Here is a 16,125-nt window from a genome sequence, read left to right as displayed (position 1 = left end):
TAATTTTTTTTTCAATAATCACTTTGGAATATCTCAGAATCGAATTCCTGATATGTATCCTCAAGATTATACAGTGCTACATGAAAACATTAATTCCTATTGATAATTTTCCTCCAATCTAATGGGAAATCTATCATAACTCCAATACTGTCAAATCTTCTTATATTTTGTTTTTTCTAGGCCGCGCCTTACTGAATCAGTCCACTTAGATCTTGATCTTCTTTGGATCTTTTCCCTGCAATCTGGCATCAAATACCTGTTTTGCTAACTTTTCTAACCTCTCCCGTTCTGTTTAAGGAGCAATCCCCACCTGAAATTAGCCATGCTCATATATTCCTGAATTTCGGGCTACGAAATGCAGATTGGAACAAATCTGGATGAAAATATACAACTTTCCATCTAAACATTTGTTTAATATTTTGTAAACATTGGTTAACATTGTGTTAACTAAATCAACAAAATTTGGGTGTTTATATAAGTTTTATTATATTAAAATATCCTTTAAATTACATTTTTCTTTTAGCTAACAAAATATCTTTACGTCTGCACTTTTTAAGTGCCAGTAACTTGTTTCACATCATTTCATTTCTTATTGGTCAGTTTTTTTTTTTCGTACGATAATTACTGTGTTGCTGATAACGAGTTGCTGATTATTAGTTCTTAATCAAGTTGTATATCGTGACAATAAATTATTAATTCTGAAGTGCTTACAAATGAGCTTCTTGGCATAAAAACTACGAGTATGTAGTTATCGAGGTATACGAGAATATAAATTTCAACAGTTGTCAATACAGTCTGGGAGTGATTTGAAACGCGCTGGAAAGAATTCATAACTCAAATCAATGTTTTCATAAAATCATTTCTCGGTGAAACGCGTATCATCGAAGATTTGCACTTTCCATGAATTTTGCATTTTTGATTAAGTGATGTTTCGATGAAAAGTTTAATATAATTATCCCTTAAGATGGAAAGGTGTTCGTGCATTTCTGGTAACTTATCATGTGTGTCATAACACTGATTTGATGGTTATCCTGCTGACCACCAAAAATTAACGTTTCCACTTTATGGCAGTATTCGGTTTGTAAGTCTGAGGAAATATGCGAATCCGACACAGCATTGCCCTCCGAATGACTCTTGTAACTTAAGCCTGAAACCAAGTAAGCTGAACAACAGGTTGCTAAATCTATATTGTAAGTACTACCTGTGTGTGTGTGTGTGTGTGAGAGAGAGAGAGAGAGAGAGAGAGAGAGAGAGAGAGAGAGAGAGAGAGAGAGAGAGAGAGAGAGATTGTTGCACGATATAATTTACTGGTAAATCTAGCTTCGTATTCTGAATGAGTAACCTTGTTACTTTTATTTCTGTTAACTATTCCTCCTCTCTTTTCTACTGTGTTCTATTTGTAACAGTATCCGGGTGTATAGGAAATTTTCTTGTAACTATGGCGGCAGAAATAGGGCGAAAAAGAGTGAAGCGCCCAAACAATTCATGTAGCAAGATACAGTGGCTGTGTTATTTCTGGGAGGTCTCTTACACGGCGATCTCATTTCAAATGGAATTCCAGTTACTTTTACACGCGGAGAACGTAGATGTAAAGTTTCTTTTACAAAGAACCGTGAAAAAATAAAACCTTGCCAAAATTTCATACAGTTTCGTTATTCCTATTGCAGGAATAACTGTGGAATGTTTTTGCGATGTCTCTGCAAGAAAGATCGCTTATATGAATCCTTGTTGAAAACACCCGCGTACGAATTCGTCAAGAACTAAAACAAAAATGCTTGGTGGAGTGGAAGTGTCTCACTTCAAAGAACCCTCACCTTGCATACGCGAATTTATGGCTGTCTAAATATTTATTCCCGATAAACAGACTCAATTTTTATTTCCATAATGAAATTCCTAGAAGAATGAAGTCTGCTAGTGATGAATATCCATTCAAATACCAACATCGATAATATTTACGAAAAACAAGCATCAAATTTAGTTTCGGCGAAGTGACTGCATTTTTGGAGCGCATTTGCTGGACAGCATGAATCAATCTTTGTGAAAGAAACGCATTATCGGGAAGATGAAGTATGTACTCAATCTGCATGCACTTTGACCTGAACAAATCTACGATAGCGCGCACGCACATCAAATAGGAAATAATAGCATTTCCAGGTCTTCAAAGAATATCTGGAAATGCTGTACTTTTGGAATAGAATACTCAGTAGAAGAAAAAATTACACACAAAAGTACTCGAACACTTCCTAAAACATAAATGCAAAACTTCTGGTCACCATGATTTTTATAAAAAAAAAATGACTGTGCATAAGTTGGTGGAGAGGTCATATGGAATATTTATTGCGATGTTTCTCGATTTTAGTCATGAGAGCTTCCTAGTAGTAACTCGATTTCTTATCTTGGAAATGAAAGATTTCTATCACCCTGGAACACAAGAGAATGCCAAACGAAGTGTAAGCGATAACACTTCCTCTTTCTCAATTACATTTGTGCACAAGAATCGGAAAAATGAAAATGTTTCTAACTGGGTTATGCTGGTTTATTCCATAATGAATTTTTAGTTCGTTAAATATACAAATCGGTATATACGATTTGTATATTTAAAGTGCTTCATTATTTTTAATATTATTAAAGAAGGGAATTTTGCTGCTTTGAAAAATGCACAACATAATAGTTTTAGAGGATTTACTAAGCAGCAAAAAATGGTATAACTGATCAGATGGTGAACTATCTTGTTTTGAGGTCGCCCTTTCAGTAAAGATTTTTTTTTTTAATTTTAAGCTATTCTTCATGATACCTATCCGTACTGCGCTGGATTAAGACGACGAATTTTTATGTTTTACAAATCCCGGTGTTTGTTACTTCACGATCAACTTCAGCATCCCTGTGATCAATCGATGATGTAAGCTTGCTTGACCTTCAAGAGGAATACCTTTGTGTTTAATGTTGAACACAGTAGGTACTCCTTCCTTTTCCCGATCATTATTTCTTAACGTTAACATCTTGTACTTTTTATTTAGAAAGATCTAAACACTATTTACATTCTTCTAAATAACTTTTCTCGATTCACTTTTTTTTATCAGAACCAATTTACTCTGAATGCACAACATTCCACTCGCGACAGAATATACTAGCAATTAAAGCGTGTTTAAAATTTTTAATTCCTCAAAAAAATGAGGGAAAAAATAGTGTTATCATTCAATCACTTATTCCCTCTACTTTTCTCAGAAGCCTACCGCATTGCGCGCTAGCCTTTGAAGATATTGGTTCGATTCCCATCATAGTAGGAGAGTAAAGGACTGTGATTGAAACTGAGGTTTGCACTCTCATATGGATGAGGCAAGTTGCTTCATCCTGCATAATGCGCAAATCGGTGTGCTAATGCGCGCAGTTTACAACATAAGCTTTAATAGTTTCAACTAGTCTAATCCAAGGTATAAAAAACTGCATACTCAAATACTGCTGCTGCTGCGTGATTCTTCTACAGACATTTCCGCAGTCGCTTTGTATCTCATTTGACATCTATGATTACTGCAGATTAGTCACTTAACCATCTGAAAAAGAACTCGAGACTTACCAAATGATTTTCTTTCCTTTTCATTCATCTTCTCTGTCTCGATACGTTGCAACACCAGTTGTTGCCTTCGTAAATATTGAGCGGAAAGTTGTAAATTTTACTATTAAGAATAAGCAATACCGACGGCATTAATAATCTCGAATATCCTGTTGTAGGTGTTGATTCGTTCTTCAACGTCAGGTATGAAAAGATGGGTAAAATCATGACAGGAAAAGAATTCTGATCTTAATGAAAATCTTAACGAAACAACACTGAAATGCCGAAATTCAACATGTTTATCAATACTTACCGCGGCTTTCCATAATCCATCGGATGCCTCAACTATGATGCTGAAATCCCGACTCTCTGAAACGTCCAGTTGTCGAGATATATTCACGGCTCCAGTGGAAGGATCGATGGTAAATGGCACTGAAAGGGATACGTAATTAGATTAATATACAAAGCGTACTATTATAATGAAATGAGCTTAGTTTGGGCTAAAAGTGTGTTAATAATCCTCGACACCTACATCATGATTTAAACGCAGCAATTTAAATTGAAAGACTAATTCGGACGGGAGCAGAAATACCCGAGTATGAGATTATAAAAATGACAAACCATCAACAAAACGTCGGTCGAAAAGGGGAGGGAGGCAAGAAAACTTTACTAATTTTCATATTAGCTAATTTCAGTACAGCTTCAAAGAATAAACGTTGAATTTACTATTTGAAAAGTATCCGACATCCACTAATGCCGGCCGTTCAGTTATTGACATTTATTAATTAAGGTACAGGCTAATTTGTGAACGGCCACAGTCATTAAATATTCAAAATCAGATGGTCGGTGGTGGACAAACTCAAAAAAGATAATTTTGTGGTATAGAGTGGCCTCCAAATTTAGGGTCACCAATTTTCGGAGAGATTGTTAATGTCACGTGTAACGTGCGTGTATTCAGACGAATAACAGCAGGAAATGTCTTCTCGGATGAATTTACACATTTGTTTAAAAGAAGAACATGTCTAAGCACTCGGCTACAAAATATAACATACTCAGGGCAATACGATAAAAGAATATTAAGCTCTCATTTGAATAAAGTAAGCTTGCAACATACGACTCTCAAAAGCGGAAAAATTGGACTCAAAATACCGGTTTGTTTCAAGAAGTCGATTGTTAGGCACAATGTTGCAAAAGTAATGCCCCTTGTGACGGCTTCCACCAAAAAGAAATGTGCGGTCAAATAAAAGCATTACGAATTCTGAGAAACAGTCTACGAAAATGAAGTTTTAGTAGTGAAACCCGAATTGCTTTATGAACCGTTTCTCATCGCCCGACTGGCGAAATGGATCTCTTGAGATGCTTCTTCAGATGAAAGAAATCACTTGAAATTCGACGAGCTTTGATTTGGATGGTATACGGTGGATATTTGACAATTTATAATCGGATCTCTTCGATAGCCAATAGAAGCGAGCGTGTTTTCAATGTTGAAAAAACAACTTCTCTTCCTCGGTCCCAAAATGAATAACTCATCGTTTCAACTTTTTGTTGGATTCTCTTTGCATTGCAAATCTATTGTCGACCGTTAACGATTGAGGCCTATTAAGTAACATCCATTCTGTCCCAAAAGGAAACAGAATTCACTCTCGGCGAAAGTCAGATTTTATTTTCACGTTTTTGGTCCTTGGTAAGAGAAGATATCGATATTCCAGAGACTGAATTTTGACTTCGAGGTCATGACGATGGAGCCAACATTCCTCTAAGTTGCGACTTTTGAAGTCAACTATTACCTTTCCTCTGCAAGCAATCGGAAACAAATTTCTAGTCTCGTCAGTTTCATTTCGTTAGTGAAAACCGAGAGGACAACTTAATGCGCACGAACTTTGTTTTAGCCTAAATGTGTAATAATTTCGTTAACTCGGGCTAATCCGGGGTTCAGTTGGAATGTTGCCGATATCTGACTTATTCGCCGATTAACTTCTCAGCTTTCTAAGAATGGCAATCATCAGTTGCAGCTTTTAGTCGCCCACTTCTGTCGGTCATTAACGTCAACCTCGTCATTGCTAGTTCTTGTTCTTCGTAGCCAACGACCTGCAGTACTCGCATCTACAACGACTTTGCTCCACCATAAAAAAACGTTAAAAACGATAAATTCGAGTAGCGCACTCACATTTCTGTGCATTAAAAATTCGATTACTGTGCGCTCCATTGTACCTTCATCCACTGTGTACGCAATAACAGGCGAAATACAACTTCCATTCCATCACAGGATACTGAAGAGTAGGAGAGGAATGGAGCAGCAAAGCCGGACTAAACTCATTTAGGCTATTTTTAAGCACAGCGCGGGGACTGCTGAGAGTCCCAGTGCTATGCTTCAACTTTCAACTATTCGGAAAGCCCCTCGTAAAAAATAACAATATCACAATTCATTGCAAGTAGTAATTTATTTAATTATTTATTAATACAGAGTTAGATTATTTACCGATTACATCCCATTCCTACTAAATTTCAAGTCCGCTGTAAATTGGTTTGCTTAGTTAAATTAATAATATTTCTGTAAAGAATTCGGCTATGCTGCATAACGGCGTGCGTGTGTTAAAGCAAACATGACTAATACAGTAATAGTCATGTTTGCTTCAGGCGTTCTTCATAACAGGAATTAATATGTGAGTAGTCAACAGATTCTTCAAAAGGCTTGAGAAGATTGGCGGCCTTTAAGCGACAAATCAGCTGCGATCCGCCAGTGTGTGAGATCACCACCCTACTTATTGGAAGCCTGAGGGGGCTAAAATGTGGTCTATTCCTGGTCTCTAGAGCGTTTTCCGAATTATCTTCACCTTTAAGCGCACCTACGGTACTAATACGTTATAAGCTTACTACCTTTTCTAGGCATATAAGAAAGAAAAACTGATGTTAGGAATCATTTCCCAGGACAGTGAAAGTGATTTTACTGTCTTTGTAAGCAAAACACCAGCTTGAAGCATTCTTTTTAGTATCTTAAATTGGCAGCATAATTTTTAAAATTTTATAAGTTGAATACCAGAATTCATTTTGGAACATTTTCAGTTAACTAATGTGTTTTGGTTCGCATTCAACATCGTAGACACCGAATAAGAGGTAAAAGAATTAACGCTATTTATGGTGTTTTTACACCTCAAAAATGCCTTACATTCTTTAACTTGCTATCGGCAAATTCTTACGTAGATCACATGCGTGTAGCATCTCCGAAGTCAACATCTGACTTGATAATTTCGGGCAAATAAACTATTTTTTTCCTTCCTGACCCATCCCAACTAAACAAACAGCACGAATGTATTTAAACTAGTTTTAGTAAGATCAGGCTGAAGAGAAAGTGAGGTTTATTTCATTATGCTGCATGTAGATCGCAGTGCACCCGATTTCTTCTATATTGTGTGTTAAAGAAACAAACATGCATTCTAAACACCTTCGAGTTATATTTTGCAGCATAAGATATAAATAAGATTATGTTTCTCTAAAGTATTCCAATAATACCTGTACTTCTTAAACGCTTTCTTTATTATGAATGACAAGATCTTGTTCAGGATTAGGATATTAATGCCCTAATCAGATTAAGGAATTAAGTCAACATATCCATATTAATTGATGTTCTTATTAGCAAACGTGGTTGATAAAACTATGACGAATATTGCTTCAGTTATTGCGCGGTATGCGAGCATCGAAGTATTGATTGAATTTTGCTACAAGCAAAATCTTCTGCATATTTGAAGCTTTGGCTCTCATCTGCAAATGTGCGCTGCTTCTGGGTTTTAATATTTGAGGGCAACGACAAGAACCAGGAAACATTTTGCTTGTAGGTATGACAGACATGGACGAAGAGCAAAAGATCGAAGAGTGGCTTCTTCTATATCGATTTTGAGGAATTTACAAGAGTTTTCCAGAATGGAATGTTCGATAGAAGTTTACGGGCAGAAGCACTGTCATCTGGAAGTATTACTACAATCGATACTAGAGACAAAGTAAGTAAAAACCCTTCCTAGAAAATTGAAGGAATTGTGTGTGTGTCTCCTCTCCCGGCTCCGTATTTATGCACTGGAACATTGTTTTTATTATTGCCTGTAAGTTTGTTCATTTTGTTCATAAAACATTCTTATTGATAATTTTATTTATTTGTCATTATTTTTGTTGTGGTTTGCATTCTTACTTTACATTACATGTTGTTAAATAATATTAACTGACGATCCCTTTTATCATCAATTAATATTCGTATTTGAAATGCGTCAGGCGTGATTGAGACTTACCATTTCCTGTTCTTCTAGAGAACGAGTAAGTCATATCTGTGTTGTATTCGGCGTCTGCGTCTTTCGCTGTCACCATAGCAACGACGTTCCCCACCGGTTCATTTTCAGATACGAATTCATAGTAAATATCTTTCTCAAACTCCGGAGGGCTGTCGTTGATATCCTGAATGACTACGGCAACCTGAAAGGGATTAAAAATGAAAGAATATAAAGCCATCTGAATGGCGATGTACTGCGAATTTAAAAGAAATCCCATCCCTATGAAAAGCAAAACTGAAAGGCAACGACAAACAGCCTCAAGTTATTTTTTTAGATCGCAGCAGTATTACGAAAGCAAACAAATCTTTTAACCTGACGTGACACTCACTAAGCAAAAAATTTTCTCGCTTCTCTCATATTCGAAACGTAATAGAATGAAAAATGATATCATTTTTCATTCTATTACCAATTCTATTACCTGAGTTACCAATTTCTGCTGCTACTTTCAGCAGAACTAATTTTCTCTTCTATCTTATCAAAATATGAGATGAAACGTCTTTGAGAATCTTTTCAAGCATGAAAAATTGCAAGCGCTGCAACACACACACACACACACACACACACACACACACACACACACACACACACACACACACACACACACACACAATCTGCATGCTCGCTGGATAGGAGTAAGGGTCGAACGTCAGTATTATAAACTTACCGTCGCAGTTCCTGTTCGAGAAGGAATTCCCATATCTTTAGCTCCCACAACGACCATATCCAATGCAGAATCGGGAACACCGTACTGTTCTCTGTCGAGTTCTTTTACCACGGTGAGGACAGGCTAGCGACAAAAGCAATTTTAATAATGCTAAGTTAGTACTCTACTTTTATTGATATGAATACTTCAAAGAGTTAGCAAATAAAGAAAATCCCATCTCATCTCACAGTTTCACAAAAACCAAAATAAATAAATGAAACGCAATCAATTCTAATTTCTTCGGCTTCAGTGACGAAAACGAACCGATCCCTTTCATCTTGATGTAATTCCTTGGCGCTTCTGCCCCATCTTCAGGGGTGCCGCGAAAACAAAGCATTATTTTTCGGACAAATGCACACTCTTAATTACTTGCGGGAATCAGCTCGTCAAGATTTCAAGGATGACGGCACCCAAAAATGTCACAGAGCATAAGCAATCAATATTGCCATTTACGGGGTTGTCGTAAACGAAATTTCGTCACTGCCACTGTATTTACGAGATAGTCATGTTTTTCATACGCCACAGTAACTTAGCTGCGACGCAACCCATTGGAATTTTTCACTTACAATACACATCGCAAATAAAAGTATCACGAAAGACGGGAAGTTTCGTTCGTAATAAATAAATAAATGGAAATATTTTCATTCTAAAGAAGCAGGCATCATATCGCCAAGGAACTGTTCTTGTATTTCATATTTCTGTTTCAAGTGGCCAAGAAAGATAACTAAAACAACGTAAAAGCGAATCGAACTAACTTGTTTAACAATAATCAAGCGTGCAAATAATCCGAGGTGATCATAGAAAGGGACGCATTTTACAGCAGCAAAAGTTTCTTTTATAGAAACGTAGTCGATTATTCGCAGCAAGTCAGTTCGAAGCAGGATTTGCTTTAAATTTGCCATTTATAACATACAATATATCATCACTCTGACAAATCGCAACTAAAAACGGCCTGATCGAAATCAATTGAATCCTTCCAGGGGAATTCAGTCGACTCCGAAGTTCAGCAAAATCCGTCTACGGCAGGACAACCATGACAATCTTTAATGAGCTCCTACTCATTTAACGAAAAGTATGGAGAATAAATTTCATGGAATCAATTTAAATAATTTAATTCCAATTTAGACGCGATGTGCACCTGAATGAAATTAACATTAGTCTTTAAATTAAACATATTTGGTCGTTTGAAAATTAAACATACAAACTTATTGCAGGCGTAGACTTCTGTGGCTAATTGGTTCAAAAGATATATTTCGGTGATTACACCACATTTTTTTATGAAATAATAGTTCCTGACAAGTTTCATAAATCGTAGGATTTACATCTTCAGGGGGTAAATAGTATAACTTAAAGTTTAAACAAGAGCATTAATAAAATACAATTCATAACCGTCTGGCTATTCATAAACTCAAATAACAGAATGCAGATATAAAAACGTTATTGACGTTGAACAATACTGGACGATGTCACGTGTTCTTGTTCTCGTTCATACAGTCCGAGCTCAGATTGAGGTAGATTTTTTATTAGAGCTGACCACACTTGATGGAGAATTAAACCTTGATTTTTATTGATTAGGGTTGGTTTTTTTAGCATATTAGCAGCTTCTTTAAATTTTCTTATATAGCTGTTGTTTTCTATGTATGACATCATCGTGTTTTGCCAGAGTACATCTTGTCCAGTGGAAGTGGTATGGAAAGCAAGACCCATTGTTTGTTCTCTTTTGTATTGTACGTATTTTTGGTGTTCAGCCATGCGTATTTCTCCAGATCTTCCTGTCTGCCCTACATAGCAAATCCCGCAAGAGCAATGGATTTTGTAGCCTCCTGGTTTTTTAAGAGGATGATGAGGTGGTTTTGGTGGATGTAGGAATCTTGAGATTTTTTCAATAGGAAGGAAGGCTACTTTTATGTTGTGTTTGTTCATTAATTTGGCTAGCTTATCTGTAACATTTTTGATATAAGGAAGCAAGATTTCGTTTTTGTAATCCACTTTTATTGTGTCGTTAGCTGGAGGCATTTTAAGGATTCTCTTGATGGTTTTGTTTCATATCCATTCTGTTGGAGGATTTGTGTTAAGTATTTTAGTTCTTCATTACATCTTTCCTGTGTGCTGGAGATATTGTATGCTCTGTCTCGAAGAGTTTTAATTAAGCTTATTTTTTGTGAAGGATGGTGGTGTGAGGTTGCATTTAGGAATCTTCCAGTGTTTGTCGGCTTCCTATATAGTGAAGAGGAGAGTTTACTTTCTTCATTAACTTCTAATAGAATATCCAGAAAAGGAAGTTTTTTATTTTCTTCTTGTTCTAAAGTGAATTTTATGGTGTTGTGCAAATCGTTGAGATAATCTTTGAAATTGATAAGTTCATCTGTTGTTCCATTGAATATGATGAAAATATCGTCCACATAGCATAGCCATATTTTTGGTTTATGGTAATTCTTAAGAGCATTATTTTCAAATTTTTTCATAAATAGGTTTGCTAATATCGGTGATAATGATGAATCCATGGTCAGTCCTTCTTTTTGTTCCCAGATTCTGTCTTTATAGGTGAAAAAAGTATTGTTTAAAAAGATTCAAGATGTACAGAGGGAAGAGGTCTTCTGGGGGATTCAAAATTTCCTGTCTCGGGACGTTTGTAAACAAGTTGCTAATGTCTAGACTTGCTAAGATGTCTGTTGGATCAATATGTATATTTTTCACCTTTTCTATTAAATGTTTGCTATTTTTTATGAAGGAAGATGTTTTTCCTATATGCTGTGAGATCATGTTGGTGAGGTATTTCGCCAAGTTGGAAGTCGGTGAATCTCTTCCATCTACTATTGGTCTTAAAGGTATATCTGTCTTATGGATCTTTGGAACACCATATATTCTTGGTATCAAAGGTTGTTTTGATTGTAAGTATTTTTTAAGTTCTTCCGTCCAGAGAGGCACTTTTTTTATTTATTCACCATCCTTCACAAAAAATAAGCTTAATTAAAACTCTTCGAAACGGAGCATACAATATCTCCAGCACACAAGAAAGATGTAATGAAGAACTAAAATACTTAACACAAATCCTCCAACAGAGAGGATATGAAACAAAACCATCAAGAGAATCCTTAAAATGCCTCCAGCTAACAACACAATAAAATAGGATTACAAAAACGCAATCCTTATATCAAAAATGTTACAGATAAGCTAGCCAAATTAATGAACAAACACAACATAAAAGTAGCCTTCCTTCCTATTAAAAAAATCTCAAGATTCCTCATCATCCTCTTAAAAAACCAGGAGGCTACAAAATCCATTGCTCTTGCGGGATTTGCTATGTAGGACAGACAGGAAGATCTGGAGAAATACGCATGGCTGAACACCAAAAAGACGTACAATACAAAAGAGAACAAACAATGGGTCTTGCTTTCCATACCACTTCCACTGGACATGATGTACTCTGGCAAAACACGACGATGTCATACACAGAAAACAACAGCTATATAAGAAAATTTAAAGAAGCTGCTAATATGCTAAAAACCCAACCCAATGCAATAAAAATCAAGGTTTAATTCTCCATCAAGTGTGGTCAACTCTAATAAAAAATCTACCTCAATCTGAGCTCGGACTATGAACGAGAACACGTGACATCGTCCAGTATTGTTCAACGTCAATAACGTTTTTATATCTGCATTCTGTTATTTGAGTTTATGAATAGCCAGACGGTTATGATTTGTATTTATTAATTCTCTTGTTTAAACTTTAAGTTATACTATTTACCCCCTGAAGATGTAAATCCTACGATTTACGAAACTTGTCAGGAACTATTATTTCAGTATTTTGTATAACTGAATAATAAAAAATGTGGTGTAATTACCGAAATATATCTTTTATACAAACTTATTGTTTTAATACTGACCATATTGTAATGCGTACAAACATATTACATTCTTTGCCTACCAGTTTCGCTAGCAAACTGTCCAGCTTTTTCAAGGCGTTGACGGAAAAGCATAAAAAACTAGTAAATGCAAATTGAAAGGAACAAAAAAACGTTGTAAATAATCTAGTAGCTAAGGTTACACGTCCGCGTGACAGAGAGGACTTATTGTTCTTATTCATTATTATGCATGCGTGTTTGTTGTAAACGTGTAATGTGATTACTGGCTACCTGTAGTTCAGATGGATTTAGAGAGAGGATCAGGTTTTTCCACGAACTGTTCAGGATTGCCCCCCGATTTCTTTTGAGGTTTCCGCCGGTTATTAACACTATTGTGGCTTACTTGAATAAACGATGTCTGTAGTCGTCATCCAAATAAGGCAGGAGCTGTTTTGCCATTCTATCGTGTGGTTAGACGTATAGGAATGATGTGCTAATGCGGAAGAAATACTTCTGTTGTGGTTTACATTAACAACATGTTCTTTTTGTCTGATCTCTAAACTCTGTGAAGTTTGTCCGATGTAGGCAAGACCACAGGAGCAAGGAATGTAATATACTCCTGGATATTTGTAGAATGGCACCTATCAAGCTCCCAGCACATTTCTACTGTAGTGATCCCTTTCATCAGGTCAATTCTAATCAAGTAGCCAGAATACTAAGAGCCCACAACATCAGAGTGGTCTTCAAACCAACCACCAGCATCAGCCAGGTTTTAGGATCCCCAAAAGAAAGGTGCCATTCTACAAATATCCAGGAGTATATTACATTCCTTGCTCCTGTGGTCTTGCTTACATCGGACAAACTTAACGAAGTTTAGAGATTAGACAAAAAGAACATGTTGGTGATGTAAACCACAACAGAAGTATTTCTTCCGACTTAGCACATCATTTCTGTACGTCTAACCACATGATAGAGTGGCAAAACAGCTCCATGCCATATTTGGATAACGACTACAGACATCGTTTATTCAAGGAAGCTACAATAGCGTTAATAACCGGTGGAAACCTCAACAGAAATCAGGGTACTATTCTGAACAGTTCGTGGAAAAACCTGATCCTCTCTATAAATCCATCTGAACTACAGCTAGCCAGTAATCACATTACGCGTTTATAACAAACACAGCTGGGTGATAATGAATAAGAATAATATGTCCTCTCAGTCTCTGTCACGCGAACGTGTAATCTTAGCTACTAGAGTGTTTACAACGTTTTTTTTTTTGTTCCTTTCAATTTGCATTTACTAGTTTTTTATGCTTTTCCGTCAACGCCTTGAAATGGCTAGACAGTTTGTAAGCGAAACTGTAGGCAAAGAATGTAAGATGTTTGTACGCATTACAATATGGTCAGTATTAAAACAATAAGTTGGTATGTTTAACATTAGTCTTATTCATGGCCAAGCCTTTGTCATATATAGCTCACTCCCCTGAGGGAATGGTTTCAAATGCACTACAGTACTTGATTAATGGATGTGAGTAAAACCTACTTGAACTATTTAAACTTAGATTTAAGATGCAATTCGCCACTTATATATCAACCAGTTGATTCATGTACATCAATCAACATGTATGTATTACTCTACATTGGGGAAAGAGTGGGAATGTGTTGAGCAATTTAACTTTAAAGGTAAAGAAATGGCGTAAAAAATATAATGCAGCTGCTTAATCTTGCAAACGTAGCTTTTGTATCCATTGCTTAAAAGGCAAGCGTTTGAAGAGTTCGTATATTCGCCGTCTGTGAATGCATTTTTGGCCAGCCATAATAATTCCTATTATGGCTTCTATTAAAAGCCATAATAGAAATTTCTTTCTATTATGGCTTATAAATTTGCACATCGTGAAAATTTATAAGCCATGGCGATCAGAACAGAGAAATGACGAGTGAGTCAACGCGGAATTATAATTCAATGTTCGTACTAGGTCAAACGTTCGAATGGTAACATTAAAAGAGGCAAAAATTAAGAAGCTTTTCAACGCTATGTACAAAATAAAAATGTCTTACCCCTTTCTCATCAACGCTGATCCTAAAATGCTCGTCGCTGTTTCCCTCCACAATGAACAGCTCCATCTGTCGATTAATTCCGTCGTCATAGTCGGACACAGGAAGTCGAATATTTCGTCCGACGCTGGAGGGCCCTTCAAAGATGATAAAATAAAACACATCAACGCCGTGCTATTGAAATATCTTCATAGCAGTTTGATAGTGGATATCGTATGTGACAATTAAATTTAAGGATTTCGGTTACAACATGTGTAATTCGCGTATATTCTAATCCTTTGAATCACTCAAATGTCATATCTAAATAGTTCTAACCTAAACACCTTCGGTGACTCATAAAATATTCCATTCTCACTCTTCAATATTTTTTATTATTATTATTCTCAATAATGCCTTAAAAGCAGTCATCGAGAACTGCCTTTCCAAGTAATGGAAACTCAAAATGCAACAGTTTTTCTTTTTCAAAATCTACTCTTTGTTAATCAACGCTTTTAAATTGAATAGTTTTGTTATCGTATCAATCATAATTAAAATTTCTTTCTCTTATGAATGAAGTTAGTCATATCAACACTCTCTGCCAGATGTGGGATAGACTCACAGTTTTGATTAAATGCCCTTAATAAGCTAACAGCTTATAATATGCAAATTGTAGCGACCCTACACAATTTCGTCAAGCTCTGTATAGTCGCCGCTTCTCGAAGATACGTTCCCATGCACAACATTACCAGGGACTGATTCCACGGCAGTTCTTTTAATTGCATTTGCTTATATTAAATACGCATAAATGGACAAGTGTGGTCACATTTCGGCACAGAAAAATCTCACCTTCTGTCACGTTCAGCAAGAATGTCTCGTTCAAAAAGGATGGAGTCCAGTCGTTCTCGTCTAAAATTATCACATGGACACTTGCAAAGCCCTAAAATAAGAATAATTAATTACAGTTATCCCTCTGAAAACAAAGCAGTGAAGACAATACAAAATATAAAACACGCATAATTTATAAAAATCTGATACTTAAACTAATCGCCGTTAAAACGATCTCTTAGGAAATCAAAAAGGGCATTTTCGTAATCTTTCTGGGAAGCAGTTAATATCCATCGCAGAATTTACGAATTAGTTTTAGCACCCACAGGTGTTATTTTTGATTGACGTTTTTCTTTTTTATTACTTCTACATTTTCAGCAAAACACACTTGTAGCCACATTAATCCTCCTCAGCTTTCAAAAGTACCTACACGTTAATCCGAAAGAAGTTAACTATATTTAAATTGAATTGTTTATTAAGAGCCTCTGTAGCTCAGTTCGGTATAGACTGAGGCTCGATTCCCGTCCAAGACGTGAGGAACTGCTCTCTTTCGACTAAAGGCCAGTTAGCCGGTCTCATACGGAAGTTGGGAGTTTTTCCATCAAGAAACTCGGGTTTTTCGTCCCCCAGAACAGGCAAACCGGCCCCGTGAACACACAAATCTACAGACATAGGACACACCGGCAGGCATCCGGCTAACCACTTTATCCTGGAGGCGGTCGTGGTTTCGAATCGTAATAAGCCAAGCCTAATACGAGCGTAATCGGCGGCTAGGGCCTAGTATACGTAAAAGGAGTAAGAAATTCAATCAGTCCCAACTGATCAACAAAGACAGAAAACTACTGCCATTATTT

General features: G+C 36.3%; 1 protein-coding gene across 2 annotated transcripts in view; it reads right to left on the bottom strand.

Annotated features, from left to right (window-relative positions):
* Positions 1-16,125, bottom strand: part of LOC150104400 (protocadherin Fat 4-like) — a 345,892-nt gene that overhangs the window by 92,454 nt on the left and 237,313 nt on the right. For both annotated transcript variants that reach the window (XM_090396350.1, XM_090396351.1), the window contains 5 exons: positions 15,293-15,383; positions 14,471-14,604; positions 8,531-8,653; positions 7,828-8,008; positions 3,864-3,982 (listed from right to left, as the gene is read on the bottom strand). In XM_090396350.1, coding sequence (XP_090252476.1) covers positions 3,864-3,982; positions 7,828-8,008; positions 8,531-8,653; positions 14,471-14,604; positions 15,293-15,383 — 648 coding nt within the window. The remainder of the gene's footprint in view (positions 1-3,863; positions 3,983-7,827; positions 8,009-8,530; positions 8,654-14,470; positions 14,605-15,292; positions 15,384-16,125) is intronic.

Source organism: Typopeltis vanoorti, chromosome 8 (genome assembly GCF_054136105.1).
Source record: "Typopeltis vanoorti isolate ZY-2024b chromosome 8, IOZ_Tvanoo_1.0, whole genome shotgun sequence".
Classification (NCBI taxonomy): Eukaryota; Metazoa; Arthropoda; class Arachnida; order Uropygi; family Thelyphonidae; genus Typopeltis; species Typopeltis vanoorti.
This window is presented reverse-complemented; position numbering and strand designations above follow the sequence as displayed.